This window comes from Salvelinus namaycush, chromosome 7, assembly GCF_016432855.1.
Source record: "Salvelinus namaycush isolate Seneca chromosome 7, SaNama_1.0, whole genome shotgun sequence".
NCBI lineage: Eukaryota > Metazoa > Chordata > Actinopteri > Salmoniformes > Salmonidae > Salvelinus > Salvelinus namaycush.
The window spans coordinates 59,128,301-59,153,774 of NC_052313.1; the positions used below are offsets into that span (position 1 = coordinate 59,128,301).

Genomic DNA, 25,474 nt, shown 5'->3' on the forward strand with positions numbered 1-25,474 from the left:
ACGTTTGAATGTAATGTATGCAGGGTTTCCCAAACTCAGTCCTGGGGCCCCATCTGGGTCCATGTTTTGGGTTTTTATCCTAGCACTACACAGCTGGACAGTTTGGGCCTAATGTCTGCTGGTTTTGGGTTTTTTCTTTCAATTAAGACCTAGACAACCAGGTGAGGGGTGTTCCTAATTAGTGACTTAATTCATCAAGTACACAGGAGAAGCGAAAACCCGCAGACACTTGGCCCTAATGTGGAATGAGTTTGACACGTAGAGTAAAGCTACTGGGCATGTAAGAGCCAAACTTAAGCTCACTGACGTCATGATTTGACCTCGTATTTTTCAGAGTTCCCAGTTTTGAATGGAGCATTTGAACTTGGAAAAATATGAGGTCAAGTCATGACGTCATTAGTTAAGTGTGTCATGAGTTGTACAGTTGCCCCATTCAAAACAACTGGGAACTACTTCAGTGTTTTCAAAACAACTGGGAACTCGGTGGGGGGAAAAACAAGCTCCGACTGGGAAAAATCTTTTGAACGGTCATCCAACTCGAGCCTCTATCTAGACTCCGACCTGAAGATCACTGACGTCATGATTTGACCTCGTATTTTTCGAGTACCTAGTTGTTTTGAACTCAGCAAATGTTATGACCGTGTACCCAAAAGTATCCATCCGTATTATGTCTAATGGTTACGCATGGACGAACAACTCCATGGAAATTACCTTGGACAACCAAGATCACCAGTTTGAAAAATACAAAGTCCTCACAAAGAATATTGACCTAAAAAAAATACGTATTTACGACCATAAACCATGCGTGAAAGGCAAGTTAACGCATTGAATGGCACATGGGATGCGCGAGTTGCGTTTAGGCTCCGATGTTTTTGAAAATAACATTTGAAAAGGTTTTTTTACTTTTTGAAAGTGAATATAAATAGATCCCTGTTAAACCCCTAAACGTTCTCCATCTCTTATTGGAGGAGGAGCTGAAATAAACTCCCTCGCTGCAGCCTATCAAAGTGCGCCATAAACATGCATTCTTCCCCAACGATTGGCTAACCTCCTCGCCCAGATAGTCCTCTTAATAATCTCACTGTTGTGCAAGTCTCTTTCTATCGCCGGAGGAAGATTCTTTACCTCTCCAGATCCCAGCCATCAGATACATAGGTAAGTTGAAACTGATCGACCACTTCCATGATGATGTTAGTGCTACTTTTTTTATGCACATTTATTTTATGCCATGTTCCATTCATCGAAATAAAGTTCTGTGTCCTTGTATAGTTTTAGAATTATGCTGTACCTACCTACTGAGTCATGGCAATCAAAATAATAGTAAGAGGTGGGTATTACAATGACAGTTGGTGTTTTTAACAAGCACATGGTTTATTTCCGGGGGTCCATAAACCCCCGACCATATGGGGTCATGGCTAGAAGGGATCCAACGTTTGTCAGTTATGTGGCTTTTCGTAGTACAGTAGGTTAGGAGAATTAGGGTACATTTAGGAAAGGGGTTTGGGTTAGTTAAAATGCACACACAAACATCTGCCTTTGACTCACCATATGGAAATCTCTGGGTCCTACTGTCTACCAGTTACCTGAGTACAAGATCGCATTGTGATGAGAAATAAAGTTCTAATATGCAGTATTGAATGAATTTACCTGTGAATCATCCATCACATTTGTTGTCTCTTTCTGTTCTGGTGACTGAGGGCTGCAGGTAATGAATTTGAGCTGCACCCTTAGTTCATTTTGCCCACCACAATTTGCCATAGTCGAGTGCACGCTTGTGCCATGGCCCTGAGAGCTGACTAAACCAAACATATGTTTCTAGTATGGCCATGAGAGCTGACTAAACCAAACATATGTTTCTAGTATGGCCCTGAGAGCTGACTAAACCAAACATATGTTTCTAGTATGGCCCTGAGAGCTGACTAAACCAAACATATGTTTCTAGTATGGCCCTGAGAGCTGACTAAACCAAACATGTTTCTAGTATGGCCCTGAGAGCTGACTAAACCAAACATGTTTCTAGTATGGCCCAAAAAAGACATTGCCCAATGTCTGTCATAACTATTCAGAGGCAGAGCCAATCTAGTCAGAGCTAATTCCACAAAGCCTGATCTCTGCTCCACTCTGGTGGAATCATCAGGAACCTCCTTCACCATGGAGTTTAGTTCGATCTCTGCTCCACTCTGGTGGAGTCATCAGGAACCTCCTTCACCATGGAGTTTAGTCCGATCTCTGCTCCACTCTGGTGGAATCATCAGGAACCTCCTTCACCATGGAGTTTAGTCCGATCTCTGCTCCACTCTGGTGGAATCATCAGGAACCTCCTTCACCATGGAGTTTAGTCCGCTATGGGCTTGATGGCTCTGAATAGTTATGACAGGCGTTATTAGACACTGTCTTTTTAGGGCAGTTTTAAGTATTATTATAGGGTTGTAAATATTGACCTTTTTGTTATTTTACCAGTGTTTTTAGCCAGGCTAAATGTCATCACACACTATCTTTTAATTCCATAACTTTTGGGAAATAACATACTTTTTGGTAGAAGGTATTGAGAATATCTGTTGAGAGAAGCGCCAAAGGCAGTTTATCTCATGTAGTAACTGTTACAACCGGTGGGTTGGGTCTGGAGGGTGTCTGCTCAACTGGTTTGGTTACACACCCAAGGCCAGCTGTGACGTAACTCAACACTCTGAACATTTCAGCCTCAACTCAGCCTCATTGCCACTCAGTGAACCTGTCTGCAAGTGGGATCAGATTGCAAATGAACTCACCCAAGGAACAGTCAAACATCTGCTCCCATATCTGCCATAGCAGTAGTTAGACAGACGCTGTAACAGCAGTAGTTAGACAGACGCTGTAACAGCAGTAGTTAGACAGACGCTGTAACAGCAGTAGTTAGACAGACGCTGTAACAGCAGTAGTTAGACAGACGCTGTAACAGCAGTAGTTAGACAGACGCTGTAACAGAAGTAGCATGACCAGCAGTAGTTAGACAGACGCTGTAACAGCAGTAGCATGACCAGCAGTAGTAGTTCCATTACGAAATGCGCTGGCTCAGAAGGGAACGTTTCCTTTGGTCTCTGTCTCCAACCGTACGTTGTTTTCCTAAGGACACAATGCTCTCCGGTGGGTTTATTGTGTGCTGGTCATTTGGTGTCAAGCCACTCAGGCGAGGTTTGTGTCTTCAGTGCAGTTCAGAAAGAGGTCCATTTGAACAGCTGCTTGGAAGTGTACACTGTCTATTAGTATTAGACAGGGGCAACCAAACGGACTGAACTCTCTGTCTGGGAATCCAAATAATGGGGGACAGGACGTTGTCTTGTTAATACATTAGGGATAGGACGTTGTCTTGTTAATACGTTATGGACAGTATGTTGTCTTGTTAATACATTAGGGATAGGACGTTGTCTTGTTAATACGTTAGGGACAGTATGTTGTCTTGTTAATACGTTAGGGACAGTATGTTGTCTTGTTAATACGTTAGGGACAGTATGTTGTCTTGTTAATACATTAGGGACAGTGTGTTGTCTTGTTAATACATTAGGGACAGTATGTTGTCTTGTTAATACGTTAGGGACAGTATGTTGTCTTGTTAATACATTAGGGACAGTATGTTGTCTTGTTAATACATTAGGGACAGTATGTTGTCTTGTTAATACATTAGGGACAGTATGTTGTCTTGTTAATACATTAGGGACAGTATGTTGTCTTGTTAATACGTTAGGGACAGTATGTTGTCTTGTTAATACATTAGGGACAGTATGTTGTCTTGTTAATACGTTAGGGACAGTATGTTGTCTTGTTAATACGTTAGGGACAGTATGTTGTCTTGTTAATACATTAGGGACAGTACGTTGTCTTGTTAATACATTAGGGACAGTACGTTGTCTTGTTAATACATTAGGGACAGTACGTTGTCTTGTTAATACATTAAGGACAGGACATTGTCTTGTTAATACGTTAGGGACTGTATGTTGTCTTGTTAATACATTAGGGACAGTATGTTGTCTTGTTAATACATTAGGGACAGTATGTTGTCTTGTTAATACATTAGGGACAGTATGTTGTCTTGTTAATACATTAGGGACAGTATGTTGTCTTGTTAATACGTTAGGGACAGTATGTTGTCTTGTTAATACATTAGGGACAGTATGTTGTCTTAATACATTAGGGACAGTATGTTGTCTTGTTAATACATTAGGGACAGTATGTTGTCTTGTTAATACATTAAGGACAGGACATTGTCTTGTTAATACGTTAGGGACAGTATGTTGTCTTGTTAATACATTAGGGACAGTATGTTGTCTTGTTAATACATTAGGGACAGTATGTTGTCTTGTTAATACGTTAGGGACAGTATGTTGTCTTGTTAATACATTAGGGACAGTATGTTGTCTTGTTAATACGTTAGGGACAGTATGTTGTCTTGTTAATACATTAGGGACAGTATGTTGTCTTGTTAATACATTAGGGACAGTATGTTGTCTTGTTAATACGTTAGGGACTGTATGTTGTCTTGTTAATACATTAGGGACAGTATGTTGTCTTGTTAATACGTTAGGGACAGTATGTTGTCTTGTTAATACGTTAGGGACAGTATGTTGTCTTGTTAATACATTAGGGACAGTATGTTGTCTTGTTAATACGTTAGGGACAGTATGTTGTCTTGTTAATACGTTAGGGACAGTATGTTGTCTTGTTAATACATTAGGGACAGTGTGTTGTCTTGTTAATACATTAGGGACAGTATGTTGTCTTGTTAATACATTAGGGACAGTATGTTGTCTTGTTAATACGTTAGGGACAGTATGTTGTCTTGTTAATACATTAGGGACAGTATGTTGTCTTGTTAATACGTTAGGGACAGTATGTTGTCTTGTTAATACATTAGGGACAGTACGTTGTCTTGTTAATACATTAGGGACAGTACGTTGTCTTGTTAATACATTAAGGACAGGACATTGTCTTGTTAATACGTTAGGGACTGTATGTTGTCTTGTTAATACATTAGGGACAGTATGTTGTCTTGTTAATACATTAGGGACAGTATGTTGTCTTGTTAATACATTAGGGACAGTATGTTGTCTTGTTAATACGTTAGGGACAGTATGTTGTCTTGTTAATACGTTAGGGACAGTATGTTGTCTTGTTAATACATTAGGGACAGTATGTTGTCTTGTTAATACGTTAGGGACAGTATGTTGTCTTGTTAATACGTTAGGGACAGTATGTTGTCTTGTTAATACATTAGGGACAGTGTGTTGTCTTGTTAATACATTAGGGACAGTGTGTTGTCTTGTTAATACATTAGGGACAGTATGTTGTCTTGTTAATACGTTAGGGACAGTATGTTGTCTTGTTAATACATTAGGGACAGTATGTTGTCTTGTTAATACATTAGGGACAGTATGTTGTCTTGTTAATACGTTAGGGACAGTATGTTGTCTTGTTAATACATTAGGGACAGTACGTTGTCTTGTTAATACATTAGGGACAGTACGTTGTCTTGTTAATACATTAAGGACAGGACATTGTCTTGTTAATACGTTAGGGACTGTATGTTGTCTTGTTAATACATTAGGGACAGTATGTTGTCTTGTTAATACATTAGGGACAGTATGTTGTCTTGTTAATACGTTAGGGACAGTATGTTGTCTTGTTAATACATTAGGGACAGTATGTTGTCTTGTTAATACATTAGGGACAGTATGTTGTCTTGTTAATACATTAAGGACAGGACGTTGTCTTGTTAATACGTTAGGGACAGTATGTTGTCTTGTTAATACATTAGGGACAGTATGTTGTCTTGTTAATACATTAGGGACAGTATGTTGTCTTGTTAATACGTTAGGGACAGTATGTTGTCTTGTTAATACATTAGGGACAGTATGTTGTCTTGTTAATACGTTAGGGACAGTATGTTGTCTTGTTAATACATTAGGGACAGTATGTTGTCTTGTTAATACATTAGGGACAGTATGTTGTCTTGTTAATACGTTAGGGACTGTATGTTGTCTTGTTAATACATTAGGGACAGTATGTTGTCTTGTTAATACGTTAGGGACAGTATGTTGTCTTGTTAATACGTTAGGGACAGTATGTTGTCTTGTTAATACATTAGGGACAGTATGTTGTCTTGTTAATACGTTAGGGACAGTATGTTGTCTTGTTAATACGTTAGGGACAGTATGTTGTCTTGTTAATACATTAGGGACAGTGTGTTGTCTTGTTAATACATTAGGGACAGTATGTTGTCTTGTTAATACATTAGGGACAGTATGTTGTCTTGTTAATACGTTAGGGACAGTATGTTGTCTTGTTAATACATTAGGGACAGTATGTTGTCTTGTTAATACATTAGGGACAGTATGTTGTCTTGTTAATACATTAGGGACAGTATGTTGTCTTGTTAATACATTAGGGACAGTATGTTGTCTTGTTAATACGTTAGGGACAGTATGTTGTCTTGTTAATACGTTAGGGACAGTATGTTGTCTTGTTAATACGTTAGGGACAGTATGTTGTCTTGTTAATACGTTAGGGACAGTATGTTGTCTTGTTAATACGTTAGGGACAGTACGTTGTCTTGTTAATACATTAGGGACAGTACGTTGTCTTGTTAATACATTAAGGACAGGACATTGTCTTGTTAATACGTTAGGGACTGTATGTTGTCTTGTTAATACATTAGGGACAGTATGTTGTCTTGTTAATACATTAGGGACAGTATGTTGTCTTGTTAATACATTAGGGACAGTATGTTGTCTTGTTAATACGTTAGGGACAGTATGTTGTCTTGTTAATACATTAGGGACAGTATGTTGTCTTGTTAATACATTAAGGACAGGACATTGTCTTGTTAATACGTTAGGGACAGTATGTTGTCTTGTTAATACATTAGGGACAGTATGTTGTCTTGTTAATACATTAGGGACAGTATGTTGTCTTGTTAATACGTTAGGGACAGTATGTTGTCTTGTTAATACATTTGGGACAGTAGGTTGTCTTGTTAATACATTAAGGACAGGACATTGTCTTGTTAATACGTTAAGGACAGGACATTGTCTTCTATAACCTTGGGTCTTTAGGCAAGACAAATTAGCTGGGCACACAAGTTCACTGACTTAAACATCAAACGTGATGAGGTAGTGCGTCTGCCTGAGTAATTTGTAACTGAACTGTGGGGCTCCCAGTACCACTCTTCAGAGGGACATACAGCATAGCATGGGGGTGTCAGGTGTGCATGTTAATATGCACCTCACTAGGCCTCTTGGGGTCAAACGTTTTAGATTTATTGTGTCATTTTTGTCAGGAATGTTCTTAATGGCTTCCTGGCTGTAATTAGTTTGAAGTCTTCAGTCTGTCCAGCAGTGTGTAGTATAAAACAGACAACAGCCTGCAGCTCCTCGAATCCCTCAAACATTCTGAAGAGTGGCCTTCTGCTGCTCCTGTTCCTCAGACCGCTAGGTGGTGTTGACGTCTGAACGTTGGACTCTTAAGTAGCCCCAAACCACTGATACAGGGTCAGATCACTTATTGTCCCGCTAACGGTTACAATTAGGACTGGGGTCAGGGGAATCTGATCCTAGATCTGTGCTAAAGAGCAGGACAGAGGCTATGTACCATTTACTAGCCCATGTGCCATTTACCTTCTTAGGTGAGACATGCCTGCGATCCCCTCCCTTAAAGACAGCAGTGTTCTGGGCCCTATCGGCCCTGTGTGCCCGCACGCTGCCAGGCTACGTGTCACCAATGGCAATGGGGATGCCAACGGATCCTCCAAGATCCAGGAAGGGCCGTTACAACTCCCAACCAAGGGGGGCGTCAGAGACAAGCTAGAGGTGGAGGACGTGACTGAAACCATCCAGGCGGTGGGGGAGAGGAAGTGGATCCGTCCCGACCTGCCCAGCCGGTGCACCTGGAGGCTGGGGGGCAGCCACGCCGACTCCCCCCACACCCATCCTCAACAGTAAGACTGGTAACCGTAACCCTCAACAGTAAGACTGGTAACCCTCAACAGTAAGACTGGTAACCCTCAACAGTAAGACTGGTAACCCTCAACAGTAAGACTGGTAACCGTAACCCTCAACAGTAAGACTGGTAACCCTCAACAGTAAGACTGGTAACCCTCAACAGTAAGACTGGTAACCCTCAACAGTAAGACTGGTAACCCTCAACAGTAAGACTGGTAACCGTAACCCTCAACAGTAAGACTGGTAACCCTAACCCTCAACAGTAAGACTGGTAACCGTAACCCTCAACAGTAAGACTGGTAACCCTAACCGTAACCCTCAACAGTAAGACTGGTAACCCTCAACAGTAAGATTGGTAACCCTCAACAGTAAGACTGGTAACCCTCAACAGTAAGACTGGTAACCCTCAACAGTAAGACTGGTAACCGTAACCCTCAACAGTAAGACTGGTAACCCTAACCCTCAACAGTAAGATTGGTAACCCTAACCCTCAACAGTAAGACTGGTAACCCTCAACAGTAAGACTGGTAACCCTCAACAGTAAGACTGGTAACCCTAACCCTCAACAGTAAGACTGGTAACCCTAACCCTCAACAGTAAGACAGGTAACCCTCAACAGTAAGATTGGTAACCCTCAACAGTAAGACTGGTAACGTTCAACAGCAAAACTAGTAACCCTCAACAGTAAGACTGGTAACCATCAACAGTAACACTGGTAACCCTCAACAGTAACACTGGTAACACTCAACAGTAACACTGGTAACACTGGTAACCCTCAACAGTAATACTGGTAACCCTCAACAGTAACACTGGTAACCCTCAACAGTAATACAGGTAACCCTCAACAGTAATAAAGGTAACCCTCAACAGTAATACTGGTAACCCTCAACAGTAAGACAGGTAACCCTCAACAGTAAGACTGGTAACCCTCAACAGTAACACTGGTAACCCTAACCCTCAACAGTAACACTGGTAACCCTCAACAGTAACACTGGTAACCCTCAACAGTAACACTGGTAACACTCAACAGTAACACTGGTAACACTGGTAACCCTCAACAGTAAGACTGGTAACCATCAACAGTAACACTGGTAACCCTCAACAGTAACACTGGTAACACTCAACAGTAACACTGGTAACACTGGTAACCCTCAACAGTAAGACTGGTAACCCTAACCCTCAACAGTAATACAGGTAACCCTCAACAGTAATACAGGTAACCCTCAACAGTAATACTGGTAACCCTCAACAGTAAGACTGGTAACCCTCAACAGTAAGACTGGTAACCCTCAACAGTAAGACTGGTAACCCTCAACAGTAAGACTGGTAACCTTTTATGTTATTCCTTCCACCTGTCTCCTCCTTCTCTACTCATTTCCACTTTGTTCTATTATCCATATTGGAGTCAGATTCATGTCAATGTGGTATGAGCATTCATCAACGTCAATGAGTTAGTCAGTGACATCTAAACTCCCTTCTTCCAGGACCAAAGCTCCTAAAATCCTCACCAACATCCTCCGGAGGATCGGTGACACCCCGCTGGTGCGCATGAACAAGATCCCCAAGACCTTCGGCCTCAAGTGTGAAATCTGTGAGTTTATCAGGGAGTCTTTTCTCAGAACCCTTTTGAGATGAATGGAGAAACCCTAACTTGCTACATGGGTGCAAATGTTTCCCACTCAATGTTTCAGCCTTGTTTGTGCACTTTTCTCACGGAGAGTTACCAATTTATCTGTTGCCACCATGATAAAACCTTTCCTTCACCCATTTATTCCTGCCACCATGATAAAACCTTTCCTTCACCCATTTATTCGTGCCACCATGATAAAACCTTTCCTTCACCCATTTATTCGTGCCACCATGATAAAACCTTTCCTTCACCCATTTATTCTTGCCACCATGATAAAAACTTTCCTTCACCCATTTATTCGTGCCACCATGATAAAACCTTTCCTTCACCCATTTATTCGTGCCACCATGATAAAACCTTTCCTTCACCCATTTATTCCTGCCACCATGATAAAACCTTTCCTTCACCCATTTATTCGTGCCACCATGATAAAACCTTTCCTTCACCCATTTATTCGTGCCAGCATGATAAAACCTTTCCTTCACCCATTTATTAGTGCCACCATGATAAAACCTTTCCTTCACCCATTTATTCCTGCCACCATGATAAAACCTTTCCTTCACCCATTTATTCCTGCCACCATGATAAAACCTTTCCTTCACCCATTTATTCCTGCCACCATGATAAAACCTTTCCTTCACCCATTTATTCCTGCCACCATGATAAAACCTTTCCTTCACCCATTTATTCCTGCCACCATGATAAAACCTTTCCTTCACCCATTTATTCCTGCCACCATGATAAAACCTTTCCTTCACCCATTTATTCCTGCCACCATGATAAAACCTTTCCTTCACCCATTTATTTGTGCCAGCATGATAAAACCTTTCCTTCACCCATTTATTCCTGCCACCATGATAAAACCTTTCCTTCACCCATTTATTCCTGCCACCATGATAAAACCTTTCCTTCACCCATTTATTCCTGCCAGCATGATAAAACCTTTCCTTCACCCATTTATTCCTGCCACCATGATAAAACCTTTCCTTCACCCATTTATTCGTGCCACCATGATAAAACCTTTCCTTCACCCATTTATTCCTGCCACCATGATAAAACCTTTCCTTCACCCATTTATTCCTGCCACCATGATAAAACCTTTCCTTCACCCATTTATTCCTGCCACCATGATAAAACCTTTCCTTCACCCATTTATTCCTGCCACCATGATAAAACCTTTCCTTCACCCATTTATTCCTGCCACCATGATAAAACCTTTCCTTCACCCATTTATTCCTGCCACCATGATAAAACCTTTCCTTCACCCATTTATTCCTGCCACCATGATAAAACCTTTCCTTCACCCATTTATTCCTGCCACCATGATAAAACCTTTCCTTCACCCATTTATTTGTGCCAGCATGATAAAACCTTTCCTTCACCCATTTATTCCTGCCACCATGATAAAACCTTTCCTTCACCCATTTATTCCTGCCACCATGATAAAACCTTTCCTTCACCCATTTATTCCTGCCAGCATGATAAAACCTTTCCTTCACCCATTTATTCCTGCCAGCATGATAAAACCTTTCCTTCACCCATTTATTCCTGCCACCATGATAAAACCTTTCCTTCACCCATTTATTAGTGCCACCATGATAAAACCTTTCCTTCACCCATTTATTTGTGCCAGCATGATAAAACCTTTCCTTCACCCATTTATTCCTGCCACCATGATAAAACCTTTCCTTCACCCATTTATTAGTGCCACCATGATAAAACCTTTCCTTCACCCATTTATTTGTGCCACCATGATAAAACCTTTCCTTCACCCATTTATTAGTGCCACCATGATAAAACCTTTCCTTCACCCATTTATTTGTGCCACCATGATAAAACCTTCCCTTCACCCATTTATTCCTGCCACCATGATAAAACCTTTCCTTCACCCATTTATTCCTGCCACCATGATAAAACCTTTCCTTCACCCATTTATTTGTGCCACCATGATAAAACCTTTCCTTCACCCATTTATTAGTGCCACCATGATAAAACCTTTCCTTCACCCATTTATTCCTGCCACCATGATAAAACCTTTCCTTCACCCATTTATTCGTGCCAGCATGATAAAACCTTTCCTTCACCCATTTATTCGTGCCAGCATGATAAAACCTTTCCTTCACCCATTTATTCCTGCCACCATGATAAAACCTTTCCTTCACCCATTTATTAGTGCCACCATGATAAAACCTTTCCTTCACCCATTTATTCCTGCCACCATGATATAACCTATCCTTGAACCTTGCATTATCTGCCAGTTAGCCGTAGTCCAGAGAACACTGTTCAGACAGTATTCAAGGCTGTCTTCCCCTCCACGTCTCCTTCTGTTGAGGCAGACATAGAACACAGGCAGTCAAAACCTTTTTCATTGGTCGGTTTAAGAAGTCATGTGAATTGGATTTACTTTGGGGCGTCTGTTTTCAGCTGATGTCTTTGTAGAATTCTTCATGCTTGACTCCATGATCCCATTTAGGATTTATTGACAGTTATATTGTATCCAATGTAACAGTCTAATTATATTGTTGGCTTAGGGCTTTTGCACAGCAAATGACCCCACTTGTGCTTCATACATTTGATGGTACAATGGAACCAATGGAATAGCTCCAAAAGTGCAAACTCTAAACTAAATGAAATGAACATGTTTGACCCAGGTCTGGTTACATTATCAGTTTTCAGACAAGGTGGTATTTTAATTCAGAATTAAAAACATTTTAATCTATGTGTGTGTGTGATCCAGTGTGATAATCCAGTGTGTACCATTCTGTTTTGTCTCTGTGCAGTGGCCAAGTGTGAGTACTTCAACGCGGGCGGCAGTGTGAAGGATAGGATCAGTCTGCGTATGGTGGAGGATGCAGAGAGGGCAGGACATCTCAAACCAGGAGACACCATCATAGAGCCCACCTCAGGGAATACAGGTAACTGTGTGTGTGTTACCGCAGTAAATGAATAGGAATGTCTCACTAGTAGTAGATTTACTGATTAATACGTGTGTGTGTGTGTGTGTGTGACAGGTATCGGTCTGGCCCTGGCTGCAGCTGTGAAGGGTTACCGCTGTATCATTGTCATGCCTGAGAAGATGAGCATGGAGAAGGTAAGACTGCTGTATGCCTGCCTCATCAATCTTCCCTCTGGGAATTTGACAGGACCTATTTGATTGTGAAGTCTGCACAAATGATCATGAAAACGCTGCCTGTCTGTGTGTTTGCATGCACCCAGGTGGATGTTTTGAGAGCCCTGGGCGCAGAGATCGTCCGTACGCCCACCAGCGCTCGTTTCGATTCACCAGAGTCTCACGTGGGCGTGGCTTGGCGTCTGAAGAACGAGATCCCCAACTCTCACATCCTGGACCAGTACCGTAACCCTAGTAACCCCCTGGCCCACTATGACACCACAGCAGAGGAGATACTGGAGCAGTGTGATGGTGAGACAGACTTCCTCTCGGCTCCCTCCCTCTATTCCTCCCTCTCTTGTTCTCTCTTTCCTTCTCTCTTGTCTTGCTGGCATTCTCTCTCTCTCTCTCTCTCTCTCTCTCTCTCTCTCTCTCACTCACTCACTCACTCACTCACTCACTCACTCACTCACTCACTCACTCACTCACTCACTCACTCACTCACTCACTCAACCTCGTCATCATCCACTAGCTGAGAATCGCTGTTATACAAGCGTGTGTGTCTGAATAAGGTTTAACTCATGGTTTTGGTCAACAGCAAAACATTGTCTGAGCAGTTGTGTGGGCTTGTAGCCCTCACATATGACCTAACCTGACCCCCTCCACATCTGTGACCTGGCAGGGAAAGTGGACATGCTGGTGGCAGGCGCTGGCACAGGCGGCACCATCACTGGCATTGCCCGCAAACTGAAGGAGAGGTGCCCCAACATCAAGGTGAGTGAGCTCTGGGTGTCCACCTGGAATCAATTCCCATCCCCAGGTGCCATCTGACTAGGGTTGGGGACAGTTCAATTGAAATTCCTATTCAAGTATGGAAAGATCCATACAAATAGAATCAGTCTCAAGTTGGATCTTCACATTCACTACTTCAACATGACTGAATAGAAACGGTTCTGGTTCTGATCAGAGGCTATGGCTGTCCTTACTGGGTGTTTACTTGTATCTGGTGTGGTTCTGTGTGGTGTGGTTCTGTCTGGTCTGGTGTGGTTCGGTGTGGTTCTGTCTGGTCTGGTGTGGTTCTGTCTGGTCTGGTGTGGTTCTGTCTGGTGTGGTTCTGTCTGGTGTGGTTCTGTCTGTTCTGGTGTGGTTCTGTCTGGTCTGGTGTGGTTCTGTCTGTGTGTGTGGTCAGATCATCGGTGTGGACCCTGAAGGCTCCATCCTGGCTGAACCAGAGGAGCTGAACAAGACAGACAAGACCCAGTACGAGGTGGAGGGCATCGGATACGACTTCATCCCCACTGTACTGGACAGATCAGTGAGTCAGATGGACACACACACACACACACACACACACACACACACACACACACACACACACACACACACACACACACACACACACTACCTCACCAGTGTGTGTCTACCTGTAGGTGGTGGATAGCTGGTACAAGTCTAACGATGAGGAGTCCTTCAACATGTCCCGTATGCTGATCAGAGACGAGGGCTTGCTGTGTGGTACGTTTGTCACCGTTCTGTCTTTGTCATTCATCTCACTGTCACCAGTGTGGACTCTATGGCCGTGTTCTCCAGGGACGCTGGGATATCTGCACATTCCCACTTCAATGAAGACCACCTAGAACGCCACCTATGTCATGTTCTGATTTGTGGGTTGACCTGGCCACGGGTCATCATGCCAACCAGTGTGCCCGTCTCTTGTCCCCTGTGCCAGGTGGCAGCTCAGGCACGGCCATGGCAGCGGCGGTGAGGGTGGCCAAGGACCTGAAGGAGGGCCAGCGGTGTGTGGTCATCCTGCCAGACTCCATCCGCAACTACATGTGAGGAACCAGGGTCTAGAATATACTGTTATATTATGACTACAATATACTGTAGTCCTATAGTGAATCTAATGATCTGTCAGCGTTTAGCTTAGCCTGACCCCTTGTGGCCATGTCTGAATATTGCAGCTGTTGCCTCATGTGGGTATCACTGATTCATGATCCCCTCTTTAATCTGAACCTATAACAGCTGTTCCCAGTGGATGAAGTAACTAACAACCCTTCTCTTTAATCTGAACCTATAACAGCTGTTCCTAGTGGATGAAGTAACTAACAACCCTTCTCTTTAATCTGAACCTATAACAGCTGTTCCTAGTGGATGAAGTAACTAACAACCCTTCTCTTTAATCTGAACCTATAACAGCTGTTCCCAGTGGATGAAGTAACTAACAACCCTTCTCTTTAATCTGAACCTATAACAGCTGTTCCTAGTGGATGAAGTAACTAACAACCCTTCTCTTTAATCTGAACCTATAACAGCTGTTCCTAGTGGATGAAGTAACTAACAACCCTTCTCTTTAATCTGAACCTATAACAGCTGTTCCCAGTGGATGAAGTAACTAACAACGATCTCTTTAATCTGAACCTATAACAGCTGTTCCCAGTGGATGAAGTAACTAACAACCCTTCTCTTTAATCTGAACCTATAACAGCTGTTCCCAGTGGATGAAGTAACTAACAACCCTTCTCTTTAATCTGAACCTATAACAGCTGTTCCTAGTGGATGAAGTAACTAACAACCCTTCTCTTTAATCTGAACCTATAACAGCTGTTCCCAGTGGATGAAGTAACTAACAACGATCTCTTTAATCTGAACCATTAACAGCTGTTCCCAGTGGATGAAGTAACTAACAACCCTTCTCTTTAATCTGAACCTATAACAGCTGTTCCCAGTGGATGAAGTAACTAACAACCCTTCTCTTTAATCTGAACCTATAACAGCTGTTCCTAGTGGATGAAGTAACTAACAACCCTTCTCTTTAATCTGAACCTATAACAGCTGTTCCCAGTGGATGAAGTAACTAACAACCCTTCTCTTTAATCTGAACCATTAACAGCTGTTCCCAGTGGATGAAGTAACTAACAACCCTTCTCTTTAATCTGAACCTATAACAGCTGTTCCTAGTGGATGAAGTAACTAACAACCCTTCTCTTTAATCTGAACCTATAACAGCTGTTCCCAGTGGATGAAGTAACTAACAACCCTTCTCTTTAATCTGAACCTATAACAGCTGTTCCTAGTGGATGAAGTAACTAACAACCCTTCTCTTTAATCTGAACCTATAACAGCTGTTCCTAGTGGATGAAGTAACTAACAACCCTTCTCTTTAATCTGAACCTATAACAGCTGTTCCCAGTGGATGAAGTAACTAACAACGATCTCTTTAATCTGAACCTATAACAGCTGTTCCCAGTGGATGAAGTAACTAACAACCCTTCTCTTTAATCTGAACCTATAACAGCTGTTCCCAGTGGATGAAGTAACTAACAACCCTTCTCTTTAATCTGAACCTATAACAGCTGTTCCTAGTGGATGAAGTAACTAACAACCCTTCTCTTTAATCTGAACCTATAACAGCTGTTCCCAGTGGATGAAGTAACTAACAACGATCTCTTTAATCTGAACCATTAACAGCTGTTCCCAGTGGATGAAGTAACTAACAACCCTTCTCTTTAATCTGAACCTATAACAGCTGTTCCCAGTGGATGAAGTAACTAACAACCCTTCTCTTTAATCTGAACCTATAACAGCTGTTCCTAGTGGATGAAGTAACTAACAACCCTTCTCTTTAATCTGAACCTATAACAGCTGTTCCTAGTGGATGAAGTAACTAACAACCCTTCTCTTTAATCTGAACCTATAACAGCTGTTCCCAGTGGATGAAGTAACTAACAACCCTTCTCTTTAATCTGAACCATTAACAGCTGTTCCCAGTGGATGAAGTAACTAACAACCCTTCTCTTTAATCTGAACCTATAACAGCTGTTCCTAGTGGATGAAGTAACTAACAACGATCTCTTTTTTTCAGGACCAAGTTCCTGAGTGACAAGTGGATGTTCCAGAAAGGCTTCCTGAAGGAGTCAGACATCATGGTAAACAAACCCTGGTAGGTCTGAACAAACCCTGCTGGATCTGTGTCTCTGAACAAACCCTGCTGGGTCTGTGTCTCTGAATAAACCCTGCTGGGTCTGTGTCTCTGAATAAACCCTGCTGGGTCTGTGTCTCTGAATAAACCCTGGTGGGTCTGTGTCTCTGAACAAACCCTGCTGGGTCTGTGTCTCTGAACAAACCCTGCTGGGTCTGTGTCTCTGAATAAACCCTGGTGGGTCTGTGTCTCTGAACAAACCCTGGTGGGTCTGTGTCTCTGAACAAACCCTGGTGGGTCTGTGTCTCTGAATAAACCCTGGTGGGTCTGTGTCTCTGAATAAACCCTGGTGGGTCTGTGTCTCTGAATAAACCCTGGTGGGTCTGTGTCTCTGATAAACCCTGGTGGGTCTGTGTCTCTGAACAAACCCTGGTGGGTCTGTGTCTGTGAATAAACCCTGGTGGGTCTGTGTCTCTGAACAAACCCTGGTGGGTCTGTGTCTCTGAATAAACCCTGGTAGGTCTGTGTCTCTGAACAAACCCTGGTGGGTCTGTGTCTCTGAATAAACCCTGGTGGGTCTGTGTCTCTGATAAACCCTGGTGGGTCTGTGTCTCTGAACAAACCCTGGTGGGTCTGTGTCTGTGAATAAACCCTGGTGGGTCTGTGTCTCTGAACAAACCCTGGTGGGTCTGTGTCTCTGAACAAACCCTGGTGGGTCTGTGTCTCTGAACAAACCCTGGTGGGTCTGTGTCTCTGAACAAACTCTGGTGGGTCTGTGTCTCTAAATAAACCCTGGTGGGTCTGTGTCTCTGAACAAACCCTGGTGGGTCTGTGTCTCTGAATAAACCCTGGTGGGTCTGTGTCTCTGAACAAACCCTGGTGGGTCTGTGTCTCTGGACAAACCCTGGTGGGTCTGTGTCTCTAAATAAACCCTGGTGGGTCTGAATAAACCCTGGTAGGTATGTGTCTCTGAACAAACCCTGGTGGGTCTGAACAATCCTTGGTGGGTCTGAATAAACCCTGGTGGGCCTGTGTCTCTGAACAAACCCTGGTGGGTCTGTGTCTAAATAAATCCTGGTAGGTCTGTGGGTCTGAATAAACCCTGGTGGGTCTGTGGGTCTGAATAAACCCTGGTGGGTCTGTGGGTCTGAATAAACCCTGGTGGGTCTGAATAAACCCTGGTGGTCTGTGGGTCTGAATAAACCCTGGTGGGTCTGTGGGTCTGAATAAACCCTGGTGGGTCTGAATAAACCCTGGTGGGTCTGTGTCTCTGAGCATGTCTTCATCTAGTGCTCCATTGTCTATTTGTTTGTAGTTTTCTCTTAAAGGTGCAATATGTAGCTCTATGGGCTACCTGACCGAACTCACATAGAAATGTGAGTTATAGATCTGTCATTCTAATTGGAAGAAAGTCTAAGAAGCAGTAGATCCAGTCTATGTGCTATTTCTGTGCTTCCTGTCCTTAAGTGTAGTTTTGCGTCTTTTTACTTTCGGTTTGGTACACCAGCTTTAAACAGTTAAATACTATATCTTTTGTTAAATGAAAATATGTTTCACAGCGGTTTAGATGGTACAATGATTTTGCACATTGCTTGTTTTGTCACAAACTGTTATCAGGCGTAAATTGTAGAATTTTAGCAACCAGGCAATTGTGTGGTGATTTCTGTATAGTGTGCCTTTTTAAAGGTTGTATTTTGTTTTTATTTATTTAATTGGTTGTCTATTTCTCTCTCTCTCTCTCCCTCCCCAGGTGGTGGAACCTGAAGCTGCAGGGGTTGAACCTCTCTGCCCCTCTGACCGTCCTGCCCACGGTCAGCTGTCAGAAGACCATCAAGATCCTGAAGGAGAAAGGCTTTGACCAGGCCCCTGTAGTGGACGAGGCTGGGTGGGTGTCCTCCTTCACTGTCTCATCTCCTGCCTCTTTCATTAACCAGAGGCTGTATCCCAAATGGCACCCTATTCCCTTCATAGGGCACTACTGTTGACCATGTAGGGAATAAGGTGCCATTTGGGACGCGTCCATTATCTTTGTGTCGTTTACTAGTTCATGGTGAAGAAATGAAATTATTGTAGAGAATCTGAAGATAACTTCCATAGAAATAACCCTGGAATTCAATTCATTAGTATTGTTGATTTGTAAATGTTGTAAACCCATGTTTCACTTCTGGACACTGACCATCTGATTCAAGTCCTTCAACTGTTCTGGTGACATAATCCATGGGTTAGTGTTGTTCTGCTGCTAAAATAACTGTGTGTGTGTGTCCGTGTGTCCGTGCGTGCGTGTGTGTGTGTCCCTGCGTAGGCTGATCCTAGGAATGGTTACTTTGGGGAACATGCTGGCCTCTGTGCTGGCTGGGAAGATCAAACCCTCAGACCCAGTCAACAAGGTGATCTACAACCAGTTCAAACAGGTCAGTCACACACACGTGTTCGCAAGCACACACTCTTTCTGGAAGTAGTGCAAATAGGTGTCACACACACTGAAATCACCCATGTTTGTTTATATGATGAAACGGTCCTCTCTGTCATACGTCTGACTGATAACCTCACGTCTCATCCTATTCTCAGATCCGTTTGACTGATAACCTGGGGAAGCTCTCTCGCATCCTGGAGACGGACCATTTTGCCCTGGTGGTACACGAACAGATCCAATGTAAGTCTTTCTGCCTGCTGTAATGGTGGAGAACATGTTGCGATAAGAGGAGTGAAGGTTCATTGACCTTTTCTGAAGGCAGTAACAAGGTGGCAAGGTGGCTGGTCTGAACCCATTTTAAACCAGCCCGGTGTAATGTCTGCTGTGTGCATGTGACTGGTATACAGTGCAAAGTATTCAGACCTCTTGACTTTTCCCACATTTTGTTACGTTACAACCTTATTCTAAAATGGATTAAATAAATAAAAGTTCTCATCAATCTACACACTATCTCATAATAACTGAAAACCGGTTTCAAGAATTTTTAGCACATTTATAACAAAAAACAAATACCTTATTTACATAAGTATTCAGAGCCTTTGCTATGAGACTCGAAATTGAGCACAGGTCCATCCTGTTTCCATTGATCATCCTTGAGATGTTCTACAACTTGATTGGAGTCCACCAGATCTGGAATGACACACACCTGTCTCTATGTAAGGTCCCACAGTTGACAGTGCACATCAGAGCAAAAACCAAGCCATGAGGTTGAAGGAATTGTCCGTAGAGCTCCGAGACAGGATTGTGTCGAGGCACAGATCTGGGTAAGGCTACCAAAAAATGTCTGCACCATTCTTAAATGGAAGAAGTTTGGAACCACCAAGACTCTTCCTAGAGCTGGCTGCACGGCTAAACTGAGAACCTGATGGTCACTCTGACAGAGCTCCAGAGTTCCTCTCTGGAAATGGGAGAACCTTCCAGAAGGACAACTATCTCTGCAGCACTCCACCAATCAGGCCTTTATGGTAGAGTGGCCAGACGGAAGCCACTCTTCAGTAATAGGCACGTGACAGCCCGCTTGGAGTTTGCGAAACAAGATTCTCTGGTCTGATGAAACCAAGGTTGAACTCTTTGGCCTGAATGCCAAGTGTCACGTCTGGAGGAAACCTGGCACCATCCCTAAGGTGAAGCATGGTGGTGGCAGCATCATGCTGTAGGGATGTTTTTCAGCGGTAGGGACTGGGATCGAGAGAAAGATGAACGGCGCAAAGTACACAGAGATCCTTGATGAAAACCTGCTCCAGAGCGTTCAGGACCTCAAACTGGGGCGACGGTTCACCTTCCAACAGGACAACGACCCTAAGCACACAGCCAAGACAGCGCAGGAGTGGCTTCCGGACAAGTCTAAGAATGTCCTCAAGTGGCCCAGCCAGAGCCCAGACTTGAACCCGAGCAAACATCTCTGGAGAGACCTGAAAATAGCTGTGCAGCGAAGCTCCCCATCGAACCTGACAGAGCTTGAGAGGATCTGTAGAGAATAATGGGAGAAACTCCCAAAATACAGGTGTGCCAAGCTTGTAGCGTCACACCCAAGAAGACTCAAGGCTGTAATCACTGCCAAAAGTGCTTCAACAAAGTACTGAGTAAAGGGTCTGAATATTTATGTAAATGTGATTTTAAAAAACAAACATTCTTAGCAAACATTTATTAAAACCCTGTTTTTGCTTTGTCATTATGGGGTATTGTGATGTCATTATGGGGTATTGTGTGTAGATTGATGAGGGGGGGGAAACGATTTAATACATTTTAGAATAAGGCTGTAACGTAACAAAATGTGGAAAAAGTCAAGGGGTCTGAGTACTTTACGAATGTACTGTATGTGCCAGTCTCAAAGTCCTCAGTTGTTTGGTCCCAAAATTGATTTGGGCCTGCAACCAACCATAACCCCACCCTCCCCTGGTCCAATGATGGCTGTAGGAGGGAGCTAATTCCACCCTCTCTATCCTTCCCTCTCTCCTACTCTCAGACTTGACGGACGGCTCCCCCAGCCTGAAGCAGATGGTGTTTGGTGTGGTGACGGCCATCGACTTGCTCAACTTCGTCACGGCCAGGGAGAAGAGGGAGAGGTCCTTCTCTGAGTGCAGTGACCTGTGACCGTGTCCCCGTGACGGCTGGGTCATGTGCGCACAAACACCTCGTGTACACACACCTCGTGTACACACACTTGGAACACATTAATTAAACATACAGCTCACAACCATACACAAACACACTGTGACATTAATGACAATATAAAGAACATGAGGTCGTATGAACTTGATTGGTGGACAAACTGTTGTTGCTGCTTTCTCATGACATGTGAGTCATTTAGCAGATGCTCTTATCCAGAGCGACTTACAGATAGTGAGTACATACATTTTCATACTGTTTCCCCCCAGCTGGTCCCCCGTGGGAATCCAACCCACAACCCTAGCGTTGCAAGCAAAATGCATTCATATGAAAGTCTTAAATCTTTGCTATATTTTTCTAGCTTGATCATAGAATGTAGACACTGCCTACAGAGGGAATTGCCATGTTGCTCTGTAGTGTTTATTTAAATGATCAGACTGTACCTCTTCCCATGTACTGAATCAATAATTGTGAAGCCAATCTTTACTGGGGGAAAAAACGGTTTTAATTGTGATCAATCAATCAACTCATTTTAACGCTATGCATAATGACGTAACACTGCACAATTACAAAAAGGTTTGGGAAACAGACCTGTATGTAGATGTATTTTTAAAGGTCCAATGCAGCTGTTTTTATCTGGATATCAAATCATTTCTGGGTAACAAATAAGTATTTTACTGTGATTGTATTCAATTGAAACAAGTAGCTTCTTAGCAAAGAGCAATTTCTCAAGCAAGACTTTAGCTAGGACAGTTTGGGAGTGGTCTGAGTGGGGAGGGGAAAACTCAAAACTAGCTGTTGTTGGAAGAGAGATTTGACTTTAGCTAGGACAGTTTGGGAGTGGTCTGAGTGGGGAGGGGAAAACTCAAAACTAGCTGTTGTTGGAAGAGAGATTTGGAACATTTTGCTGTTGGTCTATTTAAAAATGTAGCGCATGACGATGTCACCATGGAAAGTCGAAACTCCCGCCCATGCTAACCTGCTGATTAGAAGGTCCTGTGTAGATTACATTTTCAACCAGCAACTATCAGGAAATAACACTAATAAAATGTCTTCACATTTTTACAGTGTCAGTTTCATCATGTATGATATAAATCACAGGAAAAACTGCATTTTCAGACAGTGTTTTTCCTGTGTTTACATGCTGTTGCACCAAAACAGGCTGGAATTTCAGGCGGCCTTTTCAAACAGCTCTGACACTAAAAGGGCATCAGAATTTTAGCAATTTACATTTGAGTTATTTAGCAGACGCTCCTATCCAGAGTGATTTACAGTAATGAGTGCATACTTTTTCAGTCAATCTAATGTATTTATAAAGCTCTTTTTATATCTGCAGATGTCACAAAGTTCTTACACAAAAAACTCAAAGAGCAAGCAATGCAGATGTAGAACATATTAATTGTACTGTACTTTTCAACGTCATACTTAATGAAAAATCTGAAGTTTTGTTTCTGGAATGGTCAAATATGTCTAGCTAGTAGCTACCAAAATATCATTTTTTACAAGATCATATGAAATTAAATAGTATGATTCATATGCCAGTATAATACAAGGTCAGAGATAATTTGGTGTGCCAACAATGTATTTGTACGGTTGTTTATGCTTTTCACTTTGGATGTATCAGAGTAAAAAGTCTTATCGGGATTTGTGTACTATAAAATCACTTTATAATCTTATGAAAAAATAAAGTTGTTAAAACATCTCTGAATTTATATTTGCTATGCAATCATTTTATTTGTTTGTATAATGTGTATAGTGAAAATGCATGAGCTTTTAATAGTAGTTTGAGATTCCATTGTGATTAAGATAAATGGTACTCTAATTATGTTGACCTTAAGCCATTACCTGTTTAAAATGTACAAAGTGGCTGCGTGGCCGAATTCTCTGGACATCTCTTCTTGATAGCTAAACAACCGAACCTTCTGTGATAAAATGTATAGCCGAGCTGTGCATATGAATAACAGTATCAGCAGTTATACCACCCTACCACTAGGTGGCAGTGGAAGAGCATAGATTTGGTTGGTCTAACGTTCCATGTATGACTGCTCTTGAGTCTGCTTGGGCTTGCAACAATTCATTATTTAATGTACTGTTTAGGGTTTTAAAGGGTACATCCATTTTTGGACTTTTAATTAGTTACATTTCTTGAATACAACTTATAAATGCCCCATGAGCTTAGTTCAACTGACACTCTACCAGGGGTACTCAACTCTGACCCTACGAGGTCCGGAGCCTGCAGGTTCTCTTTTCTACCTGATAATTAATTGCACACACCTGGTGTCCCCGGTCTAAATCAGTCCCTCATTAGAGGGAAACAAGGAAACAATGCAGTGGAACCAGCTTTGAGGTCCAGAGTTGAGTTTGAGGGTCATATATCATCCAAACACGGTTAAAACCATAATATTGATATCATGGATGGTGAGTCCTCGCATAATTGTCAGTCTTGTAGGCTAGAAATTTCCTTCCACCATGAAAACAGCATCTCTCGCAGACAGAAAGCTGTTTAGTTATTACATGTTAACACATTATGACCAATCCAAATCACACTTCAAATATCAATGGAACATATAAACTCAATGATCATTTCAACCATTGAAATATAGACCGCTCCTTGAGTTTTGAATAACAGTGACTTATTAATGCCTAAACTAGTCAATTCCTGAAGTATTTTAGCCACTGTACAACTAGGTAGAGTAGGGTAGGCAACACTGCTCCTGCAGTGCCACTTTATATTTTTGATTTAACCAGCCTGGAAGATCAGGTGTATTGAAGTTAGGCCATCACTGAACTGACCAATTAGCTCAGTTGGCCAGGTGTGGTGTCAAGCTGGAACACCATCCTGCAGTACCTGCAGCCTCCAGGAACAGGGTTGCCTGCCCCTGAGCTAGAGCAAGCACACTACGCAAGGCCTCTAAAGGCTTCCTTCTTTCCTTATATCTATCCAGCCTTCCATCCTTCCTTCTTCCCTCCCATCTTTCCTTCCATCCTTCAGTAATGGTGGTTCAGTGAATCACACTTGTGTGGTGAGTAACCTTTCCAGAGGCCCAAACCCCCAATTTAGCTCAGAGTGCTAAAACAGTCTTGTTGTGCACAGGAGACCTGGATTCAAACCTTGTCTACCACATTTCCTTCCTTTCCTATTTCCCTACTCACTATCATTTTGTGATCACCTAAAGGAAGGAATACAAATCAGACTGTATTGGTAGCGTACACAGTCGGCATGTATTAAAGGTGCAGTGAAATGCTTGTGTGCTAGTTCCCTCAACATTCCAGTACAATAATCAATATCCCCAACACCCTCAGGTTAGCCCCAGGTTAGGTTACACACCGATGTTCCAACCAGAGCTGACGATGAACAGCCTGACCTGTCTAGCGTACTGAAGGATATACACAGACCAGGGCTTCCATTGTCTGACCCATTGATAAAACCCTCTCTGCCCCTAAACCTGCTGACAGGGCTGTAACAAGCCACAACCCCCGCTGCGTCCGGCACCCCCATCCCCCCTCTGGCCTCCATCCAGCCCTACAATGTCCCCTAAGCGCTCGGCCCTGGCCGAGGCCGGTTGGTCTTGGCGGGTGAGTCTGTGGGCTGGAAAAAGGGCCTGGCTGCTGCTTTGTGTAAGTCTCTGTGCTGGACCGGGTGAAAGCCCAGCGGGATTAGGTTAATACAGCAGTGAGCGAGGCCCGGAGGGAAGTCACCGGGAGAGGGATCAGAGCCATGGGAACTGGGGGTGGGTGCAGGGGGCGTGGAGGGGTCTGTTTGGGTGCATAGCTCCTCTCTCTGAGTTCTTAGGCTTTAATACACACACACTGGTTCAGACACACACACACAATGGTTCAGACACACACACACACACACACACACACACACACACACACACACACACACACACACACACACACACACACACACACACACACACACACAGGTTCAGACACACACACACACACACACACACACACAATGGTTCAGACACACACACACACACACACTGGTTCAGACACACACACACAATGGTTCAGACACACACACACACACAGGTTCAGACACACACACACTGTTGCTTTAGAAATGATTTTGCACGCTATTTCACACAAACACAATGATACAGACACACACAGATCAGACAGACATAAACAAAGAACGGCTCTCTCTCTCACGCACACACACACACACACACACACACACACACACACACACACACACACACACACACACACACACACACACACACACACACACACACACACACACACATCA

General features: G+C 43.0%; 1 protein-coding gene and 1 long non-coding RNA gene across 2 annotated transcripts; both read left to right on the forward strand.

The window, feature by feature from the left end:
• The first annotated feature begins 1,023 nt into the window (after window positions 1-1,023).
• Window positions 1,024-22,921, forward strand: LOC120051537 (cystathionine beta-synthase-like). The gene is made up of 15 exons (XM_038998474.1): window positions 1,024-1,155; window positions 7,655-7,966; window positions 9,455-9,561; window positions 12,381-12,515; window positions 12,612-12,691; window positions 12,817-13,021; window positions 13,392-13,483; window positions 13,899-14,024; window positions 14,140-14,224; window positions 14,439-14,544; window positions 16,575-16,652; window positions 18,382-18,516; window positions 18,934-19,042; window positions 19,200-19,284; window positions 21,071-22,921. Exons 2-15 carry the CDS (start codon window positions 7,662-7,664, stop codon window positions 21,196-21,198), a joined length of 1,776 nt encoding a protein of 591 aa, XP_038854402.1. The 5' UTR covers window positions 1,024-1,155; window positions 7,655-7,661; the 3' UTR covers window positions 21,199-22,921.
• Window positions 7,982-9,016, forward strand: LOC120051540. Its single transcript, XR_005477275.1, has 2 exons — window positions 7,982-8,325; window positions 8,871-9,016. It is a non-coding gene; the product is annotated as an uncharacterized LOC120051540 (long non-coding RNA).
• Window positions 22,922-25,474: the final 2,553 nt, after the last annotated feature.